This window comes from Fundulus heteroclitus, chromosome 6, assembly GCF_011125445.2.
Source record: "Fundulus heteroclitus isolate FHET01 chromosome 6, MU-UCD_Fhet_4.1, whole genome shotgun sequence".
Classification (NCBI taxonomy): domain Eukaryota; kingdom Metazoa; phylum Chordata; class Actinopteri; order Cyprinodontiformes; family Fundulidae; genus Fundulus; species Fundulus heteroclitus.
The window spans coordinates 2,256,794-2,278,485 of NC_046366.1; the positions used below are offsets into that span (position 1 = coordinate 2,256,794).

The 21,692-nt window shown below is 40.3% G+C and overlaps 1 protein-coding gene across 1 annotated transcript in view; it reads right to left on the bottom strand.

Annotated features, from left to right (window-relative positions):
• The window catches only part of LOC105933860 (xenotropic and polytropic retrovirus receptor 1 homolog), a 53,243-nt gene that overhangs the window by 13,866 nt on the left and 17,685 nt on the right, over positions 1–21,692 (bottom strand). The window contains exons 2-4 of the mRNA XM_036137836.1: positions 18,488–18,539; positions 2,218–2,319; positions 1,894–2,117 (exon numbers count right to left, since the gene is read on the bottom strand). Coding sequence (XP_035993729.1) covers positions 1,894–2,117; positions 2,218–2,319; positions 18,488–18,539 — 378 coding nt within the window. The remainder of the gene's footprint in view (positions 1–1,893; positions 2,118–2,217; positions 2,320–18,487; positions 18,540–21,692) is intronic.

Sequence of the window (21,692 nt, forward strand, 5' to 3'; positions counted from 1 at the left end):
TCACATTCAGTATAAATTAATCCTATGAACAAACAAGGCCGACCACAACCTGGACGATGCAGGACACATTACCAACACTATGATCACCTCATACATTTTAGTTTAACACAGATCTCACATTACAATAATCAGTCTCTGCTTGGCCCATTATTGCAGAGCAATTCAATATCACAACTCATGAGTTTATAAAAAAAAAGGCATTATTTAAAATTTTTGAAGTTTAATAACACTGTTAAATCTTAGCCCTATGACTGGAGACCTGGAGCCCCCACCCCCCAGGACCCTGTGTGACGTCGAGCCGCATTTCCCCATCAGATACAGCTTGACGTCACACCTGTAGGGAAAAGTGGGTATATTAAAAAAAAAAAAAAAAAAGAAAAAAATCGATGAGGGATGGTAAGTTACATTTTTAAAGTTCAATAAAATTGCTCAAGGTTATTAGTAAAAACACAACTTGCTCTTCAATATGAACATTTTCAATAAGCAAAATGTTATTAATGTATTTCGTACAGTTAAATATTGTTGAAGGTAAACTTGGCTGCTGTAGCTTGTCTGTCTGACAGGTGTTTTTGGGTTGGAGTAAAATGAGTCCATAGATCCACAGACAGGAGGCTTTTTCTAGTACGACTTGCTTCTACAATGTTGCTTGACATCGCGCTCCACTCCTTATAAAAACAAAAATTAACTTCATTAAAGCTCTCTGAGATTCGCCTCTGGTCTCCCTCAGTTAGAAACCACTCTCCAGTCCATGTTGTAGCTGCAGTTTAATTTTTTTATGTTTTTGACGTAGTTTCCTTAATAATTTGTATCCATCTAAATCCTCATCATTTAAGGAGTGTACTGGTGCGCAGCGGCAAATTAGGTGAATATTGACTGACAGCCACTCTGACTGCAGCTCTGCCTTCTTTGTTTCAGAAAAGCGCAGATGGATTTTTTTTTTTTTTTTTTTTACTTTGTCCAAATCTGACCCAGTCAAATGTGGAACATTGATTCACAGTCCGACTCTTCTTCTTCTTCTTCTTCTTCTTCAAAAAAAAAGCCCGTCATGCTAAATTAGCCTGAGCTAGCGCGTTACTTTTTGAGTTGCAAATAAAACATAATAGTGAATCATGAGGAGATCCCTGGTTGGTTTATCAGCCACTGGAAGCCAGTGAATAAACGCTGACAGATGACATGGCCACAGGTGGAAATAATTCATTAATTAACTGCAGGAGCAGCGACAGACACGCTTACCGATCAGATGTTAAATCTGCTGAACTTTCTGACCTGCTGGTTCATAAATCCTTTGTCTTTTTCAAATGTTTTTTTTGTTTTGACTTTGTTTCTGACATTGTGTTTTTTTATCCTTTTGTACGGTGACCTTAGTGTCCAGAAAGGCGCCTTTTAGATAAAATGTATTATTACTATTATTATTATTACATGTCCGCTTTGCAAAGACCCGCCATACTCTTTTTCTGATTGGCTAATGTCCCAGCTCTACCGGGTTTCATTGGTTGAGAGCAGCTTCAGTTTCAAACCTTGAAAAAAAAAGTCTAGACGTAACAATTTGCTCTCATTTTCCAAATGACGGAAATCCGTCGCAGCGATGGAGAACTGTAACCCCTGACTATATAGCATGTGTCAAATATGAATGCAACAAAGTGTTATGCTAAGAATATGGCATGTTGACATGACTTTGTTTGTTTGACTTAAGAAAAATTCAGTTAACACCAGAATTTTACCTATAGCAACAAATTGGCAGAGCCAGCTCTGCACTTAGCCACTGTGTTGTGTTCTTATTCTGTAATTTATTTTATGATAGATTGAAACAATAAAACAAACCTACCAGCAGCAATTACTGCTGGTAGGTGAACGTGTCTCTGCCCCGTACATAGACTGTGTGTTGTCTTTCACCTGGTAATTCTGCAGCAGTATAAGGCTGAGGTAGAACTCAGAGAAGGCCAGCTGCAGATCCTTGATGTTTCGGTGTTTGCACCTCTCCTTCTGTGAAAGGGCAAACACTGTTTTTCTTCTCCTGAGGCCCAGCCCGGTGGCAGAGCTCTCCCTCTGGGCATCCAGCGATGACTGCAGCTCATTCTGCAGTGTGGCGAATCGCCGCTGAGCCTCGGCCAGCTTTTCTGGAGGGGATTTGGAGGAAGCAAGGTGACGTTAAGGAAAAGAGGCACTGGAAGACGTACAAGGAGACTCTGCATTGTAATGCTGTGCTGTTATAATTACCAGAATAAAAGGTGTTGATTTTGGCCAGCTCTTTTTCACAGGTCTGGAAAAACTTCTCCTCAAACTTGGCATAGTACCTCTTGACTGTGTCCTCATCTGTGACTGCAAGAAAATAAAATGACGTGTTACAGTAACAAGGACAATTTGCTTTCATCTACTGCATGTAGATGTTACATTATACCAGTCAAAGGCCTCACAGTGGCTCTGAAAACCTGCTTAATGCAACAGACACTTTATTTTAATTTTCAACCAGCAGAGGGAGCAGTGGGGGAGCCGCAGATCTACCACAATAAAAGCCATGGGACGTACAGTTTTTGTAGAACCAAGCTTTTGTCAGGGTCTGTATGATAAGCATTTCCCATTCGCAGTACTGGCCTAAAAAGACTGAGAAATACGGACAGAACATCCCTTCATTTTATTAGAACCCATAATAACCACAACCACCACAGTTTGATTTCACCCCCTAATGCAAAGAGTGTAGCAGTTCAACAAAGTTCAGCAGAAACGATATTCTCCAAGTGTACTGCAAAAACAGAACAGGATCAGAACCAACGTGGCATTTTTCTCTGGATTATTAAATATATTAGGCAAATCAGAGCAATGATTCTACGGAAGCAGCTGTATCCTTAAGTGGTGCATCTATTTTTCTGAAGTGTTGGCGAATTACATATTCAAGAAGGCCAAGAAACTCCTTAAGGGAACATGCAGTATAAGACGGGCCTATTTATGCTTTCACTGCAGTACAGCAGGCGAGGAGAGAGGGTCTAAAAGACAAATAGTTTCTGTAAATGGAAAACTCAAAGCATCCTGATGTCAGCACTAAGTAAACTAGACTGAAATGTGCTCATGTAGTCTCAACATGCTGAGCGTGCAAGAACTCGAAACCTTTGAAAACACTTGAAGTTTTCCAAGGTTGCATAGAAGCATGTTTGTACATAAACAGTCCCACATGCCAACAGAAATAAACAAGACAAAAGTTTTACTTGTGAAAGAAAGATAAGGGCTTCCCACTAACAATAATGTAATATTCATGGACATGATGCCAAAAGGGGGACCGGAGGGTGTGTTCCAACTACAGAGGAATCACACTCTTAAGCCTCCCTGGTAAGGTCTATTCAGGGGTTCTGGAAAGGAGGGTCCGTCGGATAGTCGAATCTCGGATTCAGGAAGAGCAGTGTGGTTTTCGTCCTGGCCGTGGAACACTGGACCAGCTCTATACCCTCAGCAGGATTCTTGAGGGGGCATGGGAGTTTGCCCAACCAGTCTACATGTGCTTTGTGGATCTGGAGAAGGCATTCGACCGTGTCCCCCGGGGGATCCTGTGGGGGGTACTCCGGGAGTATGGAGTACCGGACCCTTTAATAAGGGCTGTCAGGTCTCTGTACGACCGGTGTCAGAGTCTGGTCCGCATTGCCGGCAGTAAGTCGGACTCGTTTCCGGTGAGAGTTGGACTCCGCCAAGGTTGCCCTTTGTCACCGATTCTGTTCATCACTTTTATGGACAGAATTTCTAGGCGCAGCTAAGGTGTTGAGGGGATCCGTTTTGGTGGCCTTAGGATTGCGTCTCTGCTATTCGCGGATGACGTGGTCCTATTGGCTTCATCAGGGCGTGATCTACAGCTCTCACTGGAGCGGTTCGCAGCCGAGTGCGAAGCGGCCGGGATGGAAATCAGTGCCTCCAAATCTGAGACCATGGTCTTGAACCGGAAAAGGGTAGAGTGCCTTCTCCGGGTTGGGGAGAATGTGCTGCCCCTAGTGGAGGAGTTCAAGTATCTTGGGGTCTTGTTCACGAATGGGGGGAAGATGGAGCGGGAGATCGACAGGCGGATTGGTGCAGCGTCTGCTGTGAAGCGGGCGCTGTACCGATCCGTTGTGGTGAAGAGAGAGCTGAGCCAAAAGGCAAAGCTCTCGATTTACCGGTCGATCTACGTTCCTACCCTCATCTATGGTCACGAGCTTTGGGTCGTGACCGAAAGAACGAGATCCCGGATACAAGCGGCTGAAATGAGTTTTCTCCGTAGTGTGTCTGGGCTCTCCCTTAGAGATAGGGTGAGGAGCTCAGTCATCCGGGAAGGACTCAGAGTAGAGCCGCTGCTCCTCCACGTCGAGAGGAGCCAGTTGAGGTGGCTCGGGCATCTGGTCAGGATGCCTCCTGGACGCCTCCATGGAGAGGTGTTCCGGGCACGTCCCACCGGGAGGAGGCCCAGGGGAAGACCCAGGACATGCTGGAGGGACTATGTCTCTCGGCTGGCCTGGGAACGCCTTGGGATTCCTCCTGAGGAGCTGGCCCAAGTGGCTGGGGAGAGGGACGTCTGAGCCTCCCTACTGAAGCTGCTACCCCCGCGACCCGACCCCAGATAAGCGGAAGAAGATGGACGGACGGACGGATGATGCCAACAACACTTGATTACATTTTCTGCACAAAAGCCACCCTTCCACCGACCCTACTAGGTTTGACCACTGATCTCTGTATTATACACTGGAGTGCTAATCGCCCGCTTTTAGAACGAGTCGCTTTGAAGCCACCAGCCGCCATACTGGTACTCCCTATTTTCCCCCAGTAACTAGGGAATATGTGCGCTACTGCATCAAATAATGAGGATTATCTTATGTTCAGGGGGGGCTTAAGACTTTTAAAATGTCAAATGCCATTTACTTTTATGTTATGTACTAAAACTATCAAGTACTAAGAAATTCATGTGCTGAAACTGAAATGCTTTCTAACTCGATATACGTGCATGTTTATTTGACATTAACACGCGGTTTTTTGTTGTTGCTTTCTCGCGTGCATATAGTGAATGTCAGGGAAAAACAGGCAAAAACACATGGATACTTTGAAACGAGAAGCGACTTCACCGACGGCGTCGATGCAGACCCCGCTCCGCTCTGCACAAAACTTGTTCTGTTCACCAACTCACCGCCTCGCCTAAGCAAATTCCTGCGGGAAACACCACCTTCCCCATGTCGGCTTTGTTTTGAATCCAAAGTTTGGCTGATAGCGAGGTTATTGGCGCATTATCGCCACCTACTGTTCTGATTCAAACCCCTACACCGCAGCAACAGACCTTCACAAAATAAAAGCATGTGAGCAAAATGCGTTAATGCGCGTTAAAGAAAATATCGGCGTTAATAGTCTAATGAGTTAACGCGAAATTAACGCGTTAACTTGCCCAGCCCTAATATATATATATATATATATATATATATATATATATATATATATATATATATATATATATATATATATATATATATATATATATATATATATATATATATATATATATATTATGAATAAGGCTGCACAGTGGCGCAGTGGGTAGCACTGTTGCCTTGCAGCAAGAAGGTCCTGGGTTCGAGTACACCCCTGGGTCTTTCTGCATGGAGTTTGCATGTTCTCCCTGTGCATGCGTGGGTTCTCTCCGGGTACTCCGGCTTCCTCCCACAGACCAAAAACATGACTGTTAGGTTAATTGGCTTCTCCAAATTGTCCTTAGGTGTGAGTGTGTGCGTGAATGGTTGTTTGTCCTGTTTGTCTCTGTGTTGCCCTGCGACAGACTGGCGACCTGTCCAGGGTGTACCCCGCCTCTCGCCCAGTGAACGCTGGAGATAGGCACCAGCACCCCCTGCGACCCCATGAGGGATAAAGCGGTTCGGAAAATGGATGGATGGATGGATGGATATTATGAATAACATGTAAAATATTTCAGCACATCATTTCCTAGTACTTCATAGTGTTATTACATCCACTGACTGTAGAATTACCTGTGAAATGTTTTCACACAGCCAGTAAACTGCTTGTTGTTGCAACCAAATCCTATAGGATTCTGTGATAGTAGGGAGTAGCAAGATGGCGGCCAGTGACTTCAGTTTTTCAGGCAAATCAGCAATCCAGTGTATAATAGAGATCAGTGGGTTTGACTCGCCCAGCTTCGCTCTCCCCTACTTGGTTCAACTTCGCGAGGGCAATCTAGCTTCAAAGTTTGCCTCACAGGGTATTGATTTACCGCTTTATGAGAGTTTTTGCACCAGAAATGGCAGGGGCGACGAGGACACGTTAATAGTGCAAAAGAGTTTCAACCGCGGGCAGAGTTGGTTCCGCGCTAACTCCCAGGCTGCGAGCAGCTGTGTCAGCGAGGAGAGCTTCCAGGTGTTCTCTGTGCATTCAGTGAGCACTGTCACTACCCGATCCGTACCGGTAGCAAGATCCGTTCCATCAGCTCATTTGTGAGTGCGCGAACAGAATAACTTCCGGTAGGCAATATTTCGTTTTTCTTACTTATTTATTCTTTTGTATTTTTTCAAGGCGGGGTTATTTTATTTTTTGTTTTTGTTTGTATATCTTTGTATTTGCGGCAATATTGCATATTCTAAAAATTAAACAACAGAAATACATAAAAAAATACATTGATTTTTTAATAGCAAAAATGTTTCCCAGTTAGTGGTTAGGGAAATAAAAATATATAAACCATTTCTTAAGGTACATAAAAAAGCCATCAATAAACACATATAGGAGTATAGAAATGTATTTGATTTTGAATATTCTTCAGTTTTTTTAGCATTTATTTGATTTGCATATGTATGCTTAATAAACGTATTTTATTTATGCCTTGGCTTTATGTGTGTTCTTTGTTCTATTCCCTGTTCGTTTTTTGTAAAAAAATAAACAATGTGGCTACTATAATGACAAGGTCTTCAGTAGTTCATGATGTGTACACCAGAAGGCGCTAAAATCTCAATCGATAATTTTAACTTTTTTAATAAAACAAATGTTTAGCACATCAATTTCTTCCATAAAAGTCTTCAATGTTTTCTATACGATATAGTTTAGCATTCTTTAATGATTTAAGTATAGAAATAAGCATTTTCATCACCGTAATTACATTATTTTTTTGGCGACCCGGAAGTTATTCTGTTCGCGCTTGCGCACATGAGCTGATGGAACGGATTGTGGTACCGGTACGGATCAGGTAGTGACAAGAACCTCTGTGAAAGCAGGCTGCTTCCCACGGACTGTTTGTCTGATACATTCATGCAACTGCACATTTACATCGTTCTGTAAAGTGGCTGCTTCTTTTTTTGACTGGGAAGTCTTATCAGACTATTTGCATACTTCAGCTTCTCAGGAGGTGTTGTAAGTGCGTTCAACTTGACATCATGTCTTGTGTCTGTGTGTTATGTGTGAATCTGTGTGAATTCTGAGCTGCTGTCTCACCAAAATTTCATAATGGCAAATGACAATCAAGGCTCTTGATGCTGTGGTACATTTCTACTACCGATCTGCGTACTGGTGTAAGAATGTGTGGCCATTATTGAGTGCGATTAGGTGAATGTGGCTTTAGTGCAAACCACTTTGTGTGGCCAGTATGACTGGAAAAGCAATATATAAGTTCAGTGCATTTTCCATTTACATTTTGTAGTACATTTTCAATAAACACAGAACACCATTTCATCCTGTACATTTGAGCTGTCTGGAATACAGCAGGATCCTGGCTGAGAGGAGAACTGTTGGGTCTCAGGCACAATTAATAGCCAATGAGAGGCAGAGCAGGGTGGATCTATTAGGGTCAGTTGATAGTAAGAGACTTCAATGACTTGCCTTTTGAATAAACCATGTATTTATTTACACCAATAAAATATCCAAAATATCTAGCCCTTGCCAACTATTTGATTTTGCCAAACATTTCCTGGCAATTCAGACAAATAACTGGGTTCTAGAAAACTTTAAACTAGAGGACTATAGTTTCGTTGAGTTTGTTTCACCATTTTTGTGGACTTTGCAGGAATCGTTTTTTCGCCCATTACTTTCGACATCTACGCCTCTGAGGTGGAGACAGTTACAAGATATTTTGAAATTAGGAATAAATAAAGTCGGGGATGACAAACGTCTGAGTGAGCCAATCCCAGGGTGGATTAACGAGTTAGTCAGAAGAAAGCCTGTGATTCACACCACATAAGTAGCAGCATCAGACCGTCTCTCCAGTGATTAACCCATGTGCTGATAAGATGCTGATTAAATGGTAATCTAGCAGACTGTCCTGATATCATGTCGTTTTTGTAAATGATGAATGTAATACACAACACTAGGTTTAATGCTGTCTGTATATTCTGTTTACACTTCTACGTGTTTACTGTTAGCTAAGCAGGCATGCACAGGTTATCAAGGAAAGGGTTCTACAAACATGCTCTGATAACTGAAGCATTGTTCATGGGTTTGAAGCCCACATAACTGGGAATGTTTGCTGATGAGGGCCACAAAAAGGATTTAAACTGTTAAGTGATTCAATCAGACAGATTTTGCACTAAGAAAAAACTATGCTGCCTTCATTGTTAGAAAAGCTGATATTTTTAAACACTTCTATTGATAAGAAAATTAACAGGGATGGTTTATGTTGAATGTCATGTAGAAATCAGGGAAGCCATGGCTAATATTCCAATGGAGGACTTTGGTTTTATCAGGCAAATATGTTGTTTTAAAATTTGAAGCCTGAATTTTTGCCAGCTCTGCAGTCACTTCTTTCTCCCACTGAAACTCTGTAGATCTGGTGGTACAGACATTTCAGGTGACTTACATGCATCATGTCCCCCCTGCACTTCTGAGAAAGACTGATCTCCCAGTCCACATGATTATATCATAGTTAGTTGTTGTAGGAACATTTGTCATTGGATCTTTGTGGGGTCAGTAGATTGGCTTCACTATGACCCCACAGCACACAGAAGCTGGTTCTGGCCTTTTGGGACCTGATAGGCAGCTGATAATGAAACAATTGCCAATGTTGGTCCAGTTCAACTAACCAATCAGTAAAATGGCTAAACTCTAATATTACGGCAACTGTTAACTGAAAATGTTTTTAATTTATCATAAGATATACTAGGGATGAGCAATATGACAATATAAGACTATGAAGGATGAGAAGATGTCAGCAATTTGCCAAAGCAGACAGTCCTTAGTATAGACCCCACAACACAACACATTGATGTTTTATGCTCTAAGACACAATCTTTCTTTAGCTAAAGTGTACCGCTGTCAATCTTTACCTTTTAATTTAGCATGCATGTTCTTTACTTAAAAAAACAACAACAAACAAACAGGCCAAGCCTTAGTTTCCTTCATGTCCTTGCTATACCCTAAACTTGAAGGGTTGGTAAAATTGCTCATACTGAGTAAAATCTGCTCAGAAATATCCTTTAGTCTAAGCGCTCTATTATGTTGTTTTGGCTGACAGGCTATTGTATACAGGGAAATTGTAATAGAATGTACTACATTTTGTCATTTTAAAGACCAGCTAAAAAAGTAAGCATCACTCTGCAAAAAACGTTTCACATGTATAGCACCAATTTACCAGCAGATTAATATGTATTTTCATTTAAGAGATGTGACTGGGAGAATATCCAAGTGACCAGGGCCCATACTCACAAAGAATCCTTAGACTAAAAGTAGCTCATTTTAGTAAACACTTAGAATTCCCCACATTTTAAAATTTTACTTAGAATTTTACCTCGGTAAGATACCTTTATCTTTTATTTACAAAGCATACACAGCTTGGTGCTTAAAATAGTTCCTAAAGTGAAAAGATTGTTAGGAGTAGTGAAGAAGACTTTTAGCCAGCCTAAGAGTGGCTCATCCACCACCTAAACAGTGGAGGAAACGATCAGACAATTTTTTATTTATTTAAAAAAAAAAAATAACTAAGCTATGTGATTAACTCACATAACTCTTCCATTTATAGTCATCAAAATAATTATTGGATTTTGTTCAGATCACCAATTCATATTACTTAACATTATGGATATGAAAAGATATTTCATATCCATGTCCTTCATACTGTTGTATGGCATTAAAGAGTTGATAGAGTGCATATGTCTCTGCATGGGAATGGGAATTCTGGCTCTTTTCTCTTCAAAAGTTTTTTTTTTTAACAATACAACAAGAATTTTGTCCCATTTTATCTTCCTACACTAAAAGTAATGTTCCAACGTTTTCTGATCCTCTTTATCTGCGTCTTAACAACTTCCAAACATCAGTATGAGCAGGTGGTTTTGAGTCACACCGTGCAGACTAAGTGATTCACATGGTTCTAACTTGGATACTTTTAGACAAGACACCAAATTAACTAAATTGGAGTGTGACGACCACTCCCTCTGTGGTTTCCCTATAACACAAAAGGATACAAACAGTCGATGCAGTCACAAGACTGTAATCTTCTTATCCCTTTTTGGCCTTATTCTGCTGTTTTCACTCTCTGTCTCAGCACACGGTGTCATCATTATCATCATTATTATCTTTATGACATGTCTATCTCTGTAAAGGCCTATACTTTCCATTTTAAAATTGAGGGCTTTTAGGTTTATTTTTCAGCAACACACCTCTTTACTCTTACTCAGCTTTCTGAAGTAATGCAGAAGTAACAGCAACAGCAGAAGGCTGCTGAAGGAGGGGATGTTCTTTTAAATTACAGATACAGATTACAGTATTTTTCCGACTACAAGTCGCTCAGGAATAGAAGTCACATCAGACAAAAAATGCGTCAGAAAGAGGGAAAAAAACAAAACAAGTCGCACTGGACTATACTCATTTATTTCGAAATTTATTTCACACAATCCAAAATTAAACATGGACATTTAATGTGGGATACCAGTTTATTCAATTACACAGCTGCATCAAAAAACAACTGAATAATGTGGAACATACCTGGGAGGTTGAATGGAATAAATTATACTGAAAGTTGTCAAAATTATGCTCAAATCAGACTGTAAGCGTAGCGGTGCTATGTGCTAAGCTAACAGTACGAAAAGGATTTTTGAGAGCAACATAAAGCTCACGTGCATCAACAAAGTTGTAAAACGCCGGGACAAGAGACCTGTAGCTAGCGCTAGCTGGTATTAGCTTCACGGACAGCCCAATAACAGGGTTCTGCCGCGGTCTGGGACCTTCAAGCTGCACCATGCAACGCTCCGCTACGTGAATGCAGACTGAAACATCGAAACAACATACCAAATGTGTGTTCAGTCTTTGTTGTCTATAGGTAAATGTTTCAATTAATTTTAAGTGGTACAGGAGGAAAATATTGCTTTCACAAGCCTAAAGAGTCCTCTTGCGGCTATAGAGGCTAATACTTACTCCTTGGTTCATGCTGGTCAAAATGAATTACCATTTAAAATTGATATATAAGTCACACCTGATTATAAGTCGCAGGATCGGCCAAAGTATAAGAAAAAGTTTGTATTTTTAAAAAGTATTTTTAAAGGTTTCAGCTTTAATTAACGTTTCTTTACTGCTCAGGTCCACTAATTCATAAGAAATAAGAAGGGCTTTGGTAGAAAAGCTACTGTGGCATTAATTGTTAAACAGGCTTTAGCCTATTCTGACAGAAATGTGTCAGAAGTTTAAGTACATGCTATTTTAATGCATATGGACCATTAGGACACAGCACACAATGGGCATGTGAGCATCTGAAGTGCACCACAGACCACCAGCTGGCCTGTTCATATGAATCATTTCACATCCTGCGGCTAAATGGATTGTGTGGTCTATCAAGACAAGACAAGGCAAGTTGATTTGTATAACACATTTCAGCAACAAAACAATTCAAAGTGCTATTCATGAACAGAAGATCGCATACAGAGGAAAGCAAAATGCAGTGGAACAATAGCAGCAGATGAAGATTTAAGTCAAGTTGGACAACAAATTTCAACATTAACATTTAAAGGCAATTCTAAACAAATAAGTTTTTAACATTGATTCCCCATGCTTGATTCTGGTTATAGGTGTGCAAAGTAGACTTGATCCAGATGACCTGGTGGTTTGGAGGGTTGATATGCTGATAACAAGTCTGTTGTATTTTAAAGTCTATTCTCTGAGATACAGGGAGCCAGTATAAGAATTTTAGAACTGGGGTGATGTGCTCTACTTTCTTAGTCTTAGATGCCTTTGAAAGTTCAGGTCTGAGTCCATCACTACACACACAATTTGGGCCTGATCGGCCATTACTAGCTAAAGCAGCTGAAACTGTGCGCTAACTCTTAATTGCTCTTCCATTGGTCCAAACATTATTAGTTCAGAATTGTTTAAATTCAACTGTTGAAAGGTTTGGCACATCCATGCACTGATTTCTTCTAAACATTTACTCTGCGCCAAAACGGTCACCTGGTGACATGATGATGTAGAGCTGTGTGTCATCTGCATAGTTATGATAACTTATGTTGTTGTTTTTTTTATGATCTGAGCTAGAGGGAGCATGTATATATTGAATAGGATGGCACCCAAGATGGACCCTAGGGGAACCCCGAACGAGCTGGGACTGATCTGGTGTGAACTCTGTTGTCAACCAAACAAACCAATACCTGGAACTAGTATTCCCAAATGGTTTTGGCATGTTTCAACTCAATAACATCTCATCTTACACTGATCAAACAGCTCAAGAATGGCGTCTGAAAAACAGACTTTACCTCAAACCTCTCCAGATCTCCTCTGTGGATGATATGAGCTAACAATCTAAGCAGTGGATTCCAATTTTTTTCCCAGGATGTCACAATAAAAGTGGTGCTGGAAAGAAATGCTCATTGTAGAAATATTATCTTACAATGGTAAGAACAGAGAACACTAAAACAAGTTGAGTGTATTAAATTCCACAGAGCTTGTCTTAGGAAAAGTACTTGTTTGTAGCTTTGGGACATAATTTAGACAGGAAAGAATCAAAGAGGATAACAAGATGAGTGGTATCTTACTTTATGAGTCCTACAATGCACACACTAAATGTTACCTCTAACTTTAAATTGACATAAATGCCCTGTGAAAATTTCCAGATAGCTTCAGGAAGCTATGTGATCTAGTTGAGCCCCAATTAGGGGTGGGCGATATATCGAATATACTCGATGTATCTCGAGTTTTCCTCGGTGCGATATTGAAAATGGCTTTATCGCGACCATCGCATGCAAATTTTTACGGAAAGATTGAGCCGTTGTATTTAATTCACTGTGAGTTTAGTTTCTCCCACATTCTGTGAACGCATCATTCGTTCCGCCTCCAAGCCAGAAAGCACTCTGACGCAAACATGCACACACAACGTACTCGTGCAATCACTTATGTTGACGAGACAGCGAGAACCATGGCGACAGCGGGCGTTTCAGGCAGTGGTTTGGATTTCACAAGAAGGATGTCGAACAAAATTTTTTATTATACAGATTTATATGTCTTAAGCACAAAAGAGTACCTTTTATTTGAGGTTTATTTTGTGTCAGATTTTTCCTTGGTGTTCCTTTTGGCTGCTGGGATGTTCTGTTTTTTAAGGTCCAGTGTTGATCACGAAAGAGCTCGAATGTGACAATATTGTAATTTGTGAAAAGCTTCTATGTGCAGCTGTGGTTAGAAAATGGCTAAAATATAACATTTTAAATAAATTTTTATTTTGTAATACATTTTTCAAACAAAAAAAATTTGACACGTTAATATGCGATATGCCAATGCAACTTTAGGCACCATTTGGCAAAAAACTTTTGTTATTCAAGGTTATTTGAACATATCGTGATATATATCGTGGCCTCCCTCCACCTAAAATCTCACTAGCCACTTTAATCAGGATCTCAAGTCTGGTTTACTGATCAGACAGGACAAACTGGCATTACAGTTTTAGTGCATGATGCAGTAACTGTAAATTACATAACTCTGCACTGCCAGTCTGCTGGGGGATTTAAGGTGAAAAAGCCCAGGGACAGGCACCTCTGGGCGAGGTCTCTTTGATGCACATATTATCTTGGACACGATACACTGAAGAGTGCAGAAAAAGAGCATCAGTAATCAGAACTATGAGCAGTCACAGTTTTGGCTGTGTGAAGACAAATAAGAGCTTCATGAAAAGGTTAAATGGGCTGTGAAGACGTCACCTGCAGGCTGACAGTACCAATAACCCTTTGGCAATTAAGTAATCAGAGTGTTTTAAGCAGGATTTTATGTTGGATGCAACCATCCCAACATTGTGCACATTTTTACACCAAATGTTTAAACCAAGTATATGGCAGGCTATTATATATCGGCTACCATGCATTCACTCTCAGGAGTGCAATATTATACTTCGATAGAGGGGCTCTCACTGCTTTTTATGGCCACACCTTTATGGATGATGGTTTGCTATGATTTTAAAACAAGATGGGAAAAACATTGCATTTGTCACATTAATAACCACATATCTCTTAGCCCTAAAATACAGTTCCATCCTAAATAATGTAATGATTTATAATCAAGAAAAGAGAAATTTTGTCTTTTAATGCCAAATTGTTACTTAATCCAAAAGAAAGCAACCAGAAACATACAAGCAATTCCCCAGTTTTGTAAAATGCTGAACACTACCAGACACCCTCAGGCATTTCATGAAGTACAATTTGTCAGCATTCCAACTAAACAATTGAAGACGTGTTCTAGCATGTTTATAGATCAACTTTAGATCAATGTGATAAGGAAAAGTTTCAGTGTGCTTCCTGGTTCCTATTTGGTGCCTAAGACTGCACACCCAAAGAACCTCAGCAGCTACAGGCCGGTAGCTCTAACATCACATCTGATGAAGACCCTTAAGAGGCTGATCCTCAACCATCTTCACCCCATGAAGAGGTCTTCACAGGATCCTCTGCCATTTGCCTTCCAGGCTGGCATCGGGGTGGATGATTCCATTATCTACCTGCTGCACTGAGCTCTGGCCCAACTGGAGAAGCCTGGAAGCACTGTGAGGATCATGTTCTATGATTTTTCCAGTGCTTTCAAAACCATAAAACCACAACTCCTGAAGGACAAGCTGGAGCGGTCAGGAGTGGCCCACCAACTGTCCAAGCAGATACTGTTGGATACTAGTCGACCGCAGTAAGCGACGACAAGAAGCTGTGTTTCTGACAGGCCATTTGCAAGAACGGGACCACCACAGGGAACTGTGCTGGCACCGTTACTGTTCACCCTCTACACTGCAGACTTCTCCATCAGCTCCCCAGGTTGCCACCTTCAGAGGTTCTCTAATGACTCTGCCATAGTCAGTCTCATCACAGATGAGGGCGAGTCCGAGTACAGACAGTGCATAGAGAACGTTGTAGACTGGTGCCAACAGAACCACCTTATGTTATCAGTGACAGACTGCTGCACCCTAGATGCTCAAAGGAGCGATTATGCCGCTGCTGTTAGACTATAATCTCTGCTGTTCACAACAGACTAAATAAGTGTTTACAAGATGCTGATTGTTGCCGGGATCTTGATCTGATCAAGAATCTATTGTCCATTTGCACAGTCTTTAGCTTCTCATGGTCTGCTTGCTTGTACAACATGCATATTGCAGTTTTCTCACATTGTTCTGTAAATCGGGCTTCTGTTTTTCTTCTTTTTTACCTTGAACATCTCAGTTTTACCTAAAGTTGCCATAATATGAATCAATATATTCACAGTATTTTTTTCCCCTTTCTGCTAAGTCTTTTCTTTCTTCTTCTTTATCTAAAAGTGAAACCATATATGAAGGAAGTAATCTGTTCCTGTTATGTAAGCTCATAGTGTGCAGTCAAGTCCAACAAACATGAGGTGACTTAACAAGAAAAGGCCTGTTCTGTACCACCTAAGTGTGACCTGAACTTGTCATGATATGGAGTATTATTTAGTCCACAAACAGGCTTGTAATTAAAACAAAAATAAGACCCCTGATAACTAGTTAGGACGTCAGGAGTCTGTGGAGTGCTCCATTTGGGTGATTCTGTGGCTCCTGGTGGTGAAACTTAGTAAGAAATATATAATTAAGGTATGACGCAATTTGAGGTAGTACATGTAAAAACACAACAAAAAGCAACAACTAAGACAGATGACCCGTTCCATTGTTGACGCGTAGGATCGCTCTTCTCAAGCAGCCTTACTGCAGTCAGCTGAAGTACACAGCAGACTGCAGAGTCCAGTTGCCATAATGACCAACAGTGCTGCTGCTTTACAAGCCGGCTGTACAACTGTGGGGAAAACTGAAATTGTATTTTTAGATGTCTTCACGCTATCATTCATTAAATCTGCAATAATTATTTATTTTGATGTTTTTATTGTCCAAGAATTGGAATAGGTTTTATATTCTTATCTACTCCACTGCAGAGTTCAGTTGAAAAACACTATTAATCCCAAAGGGCGAGTCCTTGTTTCCCAGGTCTAGTCTTTAAAAACTGATATATTCTCACCAGAAGCTCACCATCTAGTCTGTCTATAGCACTGATTTGCTCTGCATCAGGTTTTTGATTATATACCACTTTATGTTCAGAACCGATTCAGACTGTGAACATGTAAGGTGAAGTGTTGTAAATTATTTTCAACATTGAAATTTGCCTTTATTTAGAAGCGTTGTTATAATGATCATCCCGAGGTTCAAACTGTCGAATACTTTACTATATAGTGGAATACACAGGGTTTTGTAAAGATTTAACTGCACCCTGTGGCGGTCCTTGGTTTACAAGAAGGTTTTAGCGCCCTCAACACCACTCAATCCCCCCACCACCGGACCAACTTTTTCAACAGTGGAACAAACAAAGGTCAAGTGCAGTAAATTACATATTGTAATAAAATAATCTACAATCTCCTTTAAATCATAAAACCACCACATTTAAATTGTAATTATTTTCAGATTAACTGTTTATTTTTATCGTGTAAGAATTAAGCATTGCTATCAAAATGATAATATTTTGACCTGTGATTTATGGTTTGAATCTCAGACTTTTAGTGTTTAAACAATGAGCATATTTTCTGTTATTAACTACATGATTTCAATTCCTCATTTCTTACTCTTTAATATGTATTTAAATTATTTTTTCTGATCTACCTTCAATTTAGTTAGATGTTTAAGGTGTGTTTTATTGTTTTAGTCTTGTGTTTTTACCTTTTGTAAAGCACTTTCTGTGACACCTATTTGCATGAATATACTTTACAAATAGAGTTTGGTTAATTGTCTGTTTTTCTGAAGTTAATGCTATTATTTCCTCTAGTACTTGGCCAAGGTTCAAATAATACTTGGGGCTTGGGAGATGAGCACTATGGCCTTTTTTTAAACATATCCTTTTTGCTGTGGCTTCTGTAAAATGATAAAACTTTAGGAACAGCTGACTAAAACTCTTTTAGGCTATTGAAGATACCAACATTTCAAACATGATGCCAAATCTAACAGAAAAACAACACTTGAAACTATTAGTTATTGTATGACAATATGTACAACCAATAAGACGAAGGCCATTTGGCAAATCCGCAAAGCAGTAGAGAAAATACCTACAAAAAGTGCTAAAATCCGTTATTTAATTCAATTCAGTTTTATTCATATAGCGTTGCTTCACAACACGTCATCTCAAAGCACTTCATAAAGTCAGTTCATTCAAATCGTCCAGACAGATTGGTTATAAGTTTTCTGTCTAAGGAAATCCATCAGATTGCATCGGGTTAACTGCCCCTCAGATTTCCCTCCTCCTCTAATGAGATGTTTACATTGGATTGAGTTGCAAAGTTATGCTACTTTTATATTATTTCTAATTTTTAGTATGTACCGACACGCCTCCATTTGCCTCTGTATTGACTGCTGCTGATACACTGAAGTATATGAGCAGTGGCTCCCAAAGGTCACGCAAAACTCTGGACACGTGAAACTTTTTTATGGTATTTGCCTTTAATTATATTGTAAGATATGAATCACTTCCAACTTAACACAGCTTCTGTTGAACTCATATAATTCTACTCATTAGTAGGAACTACTGTGTGCTAAAGAATGAACTGAAGTATTTTACTCATACATAACCTGAGGTAATGATATTAGCTGGAATGAGATCATAACTAAAACAAGCAGGGTACAAGCAAGGTAAAATTGCAAAATCTATTACTAAAGAAACTATAGCCATTCATATGGCTGACAGTGAACCACCCAACACTGACACACCAATTCATAACTCATTTGTCACTGTATCTAAGGCATCCATTCATAGGTCGTGAACTATGGGAACAATTACTGGCAAATATATTTTTAAAAGGGCCTTTTATCATATATTTAATGGAACAAAACTATGAAGTCTGTAAACTTTGTAGGGACCAAACATATATATATATATATATATATATATATATATATATATATATATATATATATATATATATATATATATATATATATATACACACACACACACATATATATATATATATACACACACACACACACACATATACATACATGTATGTGTGTATATGTGTATGTGTGTTCATTTTTTTTGGGGAGGGGGGGGGGGGTGTCAGGTACCTTCAATGGATGGAGCCTGATCCTGTGCAGCATACAGCATCTCCTTAAATGCCTGCAGAAAAAACAAGAAACAAGTAACCAATAATGAACATTATTCTTTTTCTGAAATTTTGGGATACAATAAGCCCTTTAACACAAAAAAAAAACATTTTATATGATTAGGTGATTCTCAATAAAATTGACAGCACTGAACCAAGGTGTGCCATGTAATGTGGAACCACTTTAAATTATATATATGCTATAGATATGCATGTCTTGCTTAATGCAATCGCTTTGTTGAATGACCTGTTGGGGTTTGCAGGCAAGTTAAAATTTTTATACTATCTTAAAACTTAAAACTCAACGACACAAAAAATACAAATTTCTGAAAGCTTTAACTGCCTTTAGCAACATGTTAAACAGATCGGCATCCCCACGAAGAGCTGGACATTTCATTATGACCAAAAGGTTTGGTAGTAAATACCATGAATGTAAATTATCTCAAACTTTTCTAAAAATGTTCCCTGATACCCCGAAGAACATCTTCAACTGGTGTTATGGCTAAACCCAAATCACAATTTCTTTGATATGTAAGGATTTTTGAAATTAAAGAAGAAAATCAAATTTTAAGAAAATAGTACTAGAGCTATAAATGTATGATTGTCAATGTGCTGTGGAGGGTTTAGAGTAAAGCGGCCAGCTTATCAGCATTGAAATGACTGAATTACTCCAGGTAAAGTTCAAACAAGGCGTTGGAAACGTTCTTCAGAGGTCTTTGTCCACATTGATGTGATAATATTGAGCAGTAGCTACAGATCCGTCAGCTATGATGCAGAATGTGCTCCACCACATCCCAGAGATGCTCCCCTGCACCGGTGATGTGGAGGCCGTGGGTGTACACTGAACTCATTATGTTCAAGATACAGTTTGAGATGAGCTTCATGACATGGTGGATGGTCCTGCAGGGAGGAGCCATCAGAAGATGGGTCCACTGTGGCATTAAAAAACAACAACACTGTCCCAAACATTTAACATCTGACATTAACAAGACATTACCCACTGCAGCTTATTGGATATATTTTCTTTTTACAGACTATTCTCTGGAAGCACAAAAGCTAGCTGGGTGTGAAGACCAGCAGTTTCGGAAACACTCAGACCAACCCATCGGACCCTCGCCTGGCACTGAGCCCCTACTATGTGAATGACTGGTTCACTATTAGTGTTCACATGCAGTTGAACAGGTGTAGCCATTCAGGTGGCTGGTAAGAGCGGCTCGGCGCTCTCAAGATGAGGGACGGATGGGAATGGTCTTCATGTTTTCTTTTAAATAATGGGAAACTAAATCCAGAAACACAGCAACATTTCACAAGCATTTCACTTCTTCTGACTAATGTCCTGGCTCTCCCTCTGCTCTGTTAAAACGGCACACATACAGTAGATGGAGCCACAGTTATTACTGGGAGTTAGTGAATCTGCAGTCTGTCTTGACCAGGGTATGCAGACGGCAGGCAGTGAGGACTGAGAGAACAACAGGACAGCCACTCTCTTCAGCCCCCTCTTAGTAGAGTGGTCAGTCAGTGTTTCAGAAAGCCAGAAAGGCTGAAGACTACCATACAATGAACTCTCTGTTCACCAATAGGTCAGCCAACTAAAGCCGCCAAGCAGGACAATCATGCTTCTGTGTCCAACAGTGGAGCAAGGCAAGGTCATCATATAGCCCACAGAGTTAGTCTGAAGTCCTGGTCACTCCTTCTGTAAACGGCAGCTAAACTACAAACACCAGAGCAGGTTTTATTAACACTGACATGGAGACATAACAGATGGGCTGTCGAAAGTCACTTCCAGAGGGGGGTGCTAGAGTACATCTCAATGCTCATGTTCTGCTACTGACAGAACAAAGCTCTGAAAGGCAACACCAGCTCACAGTGTTTTCATTGCTCTTTAGAACCTGAGCAACAGGCCACCCAAGGGTTCAGGATCAGCACCAAGCTGTTTGTGGTGTAACCTAAGAGATAGATGGAGGTGAAGCAGCCAGAGAGGAGGGTTCAACCAGCACAGCATACTGCAGACCCACATCATTCAAACCAACGCTGCTAATCCATTTTCCTCCAGCAGCATCTAAAACGCAGCTTCTCACAGGAAGGTCAGTGTACACAGAGAAGAACAGCTAAATGCCATGTGAGGCAAATGTCTCTAATAGCACTCCTGCATGAGAGAAATTACTTTACCTCCCATCTTCCTTCATGCAGCATCAAAGGAGGAAGGTAGCACTTTAAAATACAGCGAATATATATATATATATATATATATATATATATATATATACACACACATATATATACACACACATATATATATATATATATATACACACACACACATATATATATATATATATATATATATATATATATATATATATATATATATATATATATATATATATATATATATACACACACATACTAATTTATTCATTTTTTTAGTTAGTATAAATTATTTTAATCAGTATTATTATTTTTTCCATTATTTTATTCATTCCCTCCTTACCGTGGTGGAGGGGTTTGAGTGTCCCCCGAGCTGGTGTGGGCATACTTGTTGCCCCTCATCTCGGTGCCTGTATGTTGGGGTTCACCCTGGTGAACGAGAGGGTGGCCTCCCTCCACATCCGTGTGGGGGGACGGGTTCTGACTGTTGTTTGTGCTTATGTGTCAAACAGCAGTTCAGATTACCCACCCTTTTTGGAGTCCTTGGAAGGGGTACTGGAGAGTGCCCCTCCTGGGGACTCCCTCGTTTTGCTGGGGGACTTCAACGCTCACGTGGGCAATGACAGTGAGACCTGGAGAGGCGTGGTTGGGAGGAACAGCCCATCTGATCTGAACTTGAGTGGTGTTCTGTTGTTGGACTTCTGTGCTCGTCATGGATTGTCCTTAACGAACACCATGTTCAAGCATAAGGGTGTCCATATGTGCTCTTGGCACCAAGACACCCTAGGCTGTAGTTCAATTATCGACTATGTTGTTTCTTCATCTGACCTGCGGCCGCATGTCTTGGACACTCGGGTGAAGAGAGGGGAGGAGCTCTCCACCGACCACTACCTGGTGGTGAGCTGGCTCCGATGGTGGGGGAGGAAGCCGATCAGACCTGGCAGGCCTAGACTTATTGTGAGGGTTTGCTTGAAACGTCTGGCAGAGTCCCCCGTGAGACGGAGCTTTAACTCCTACCT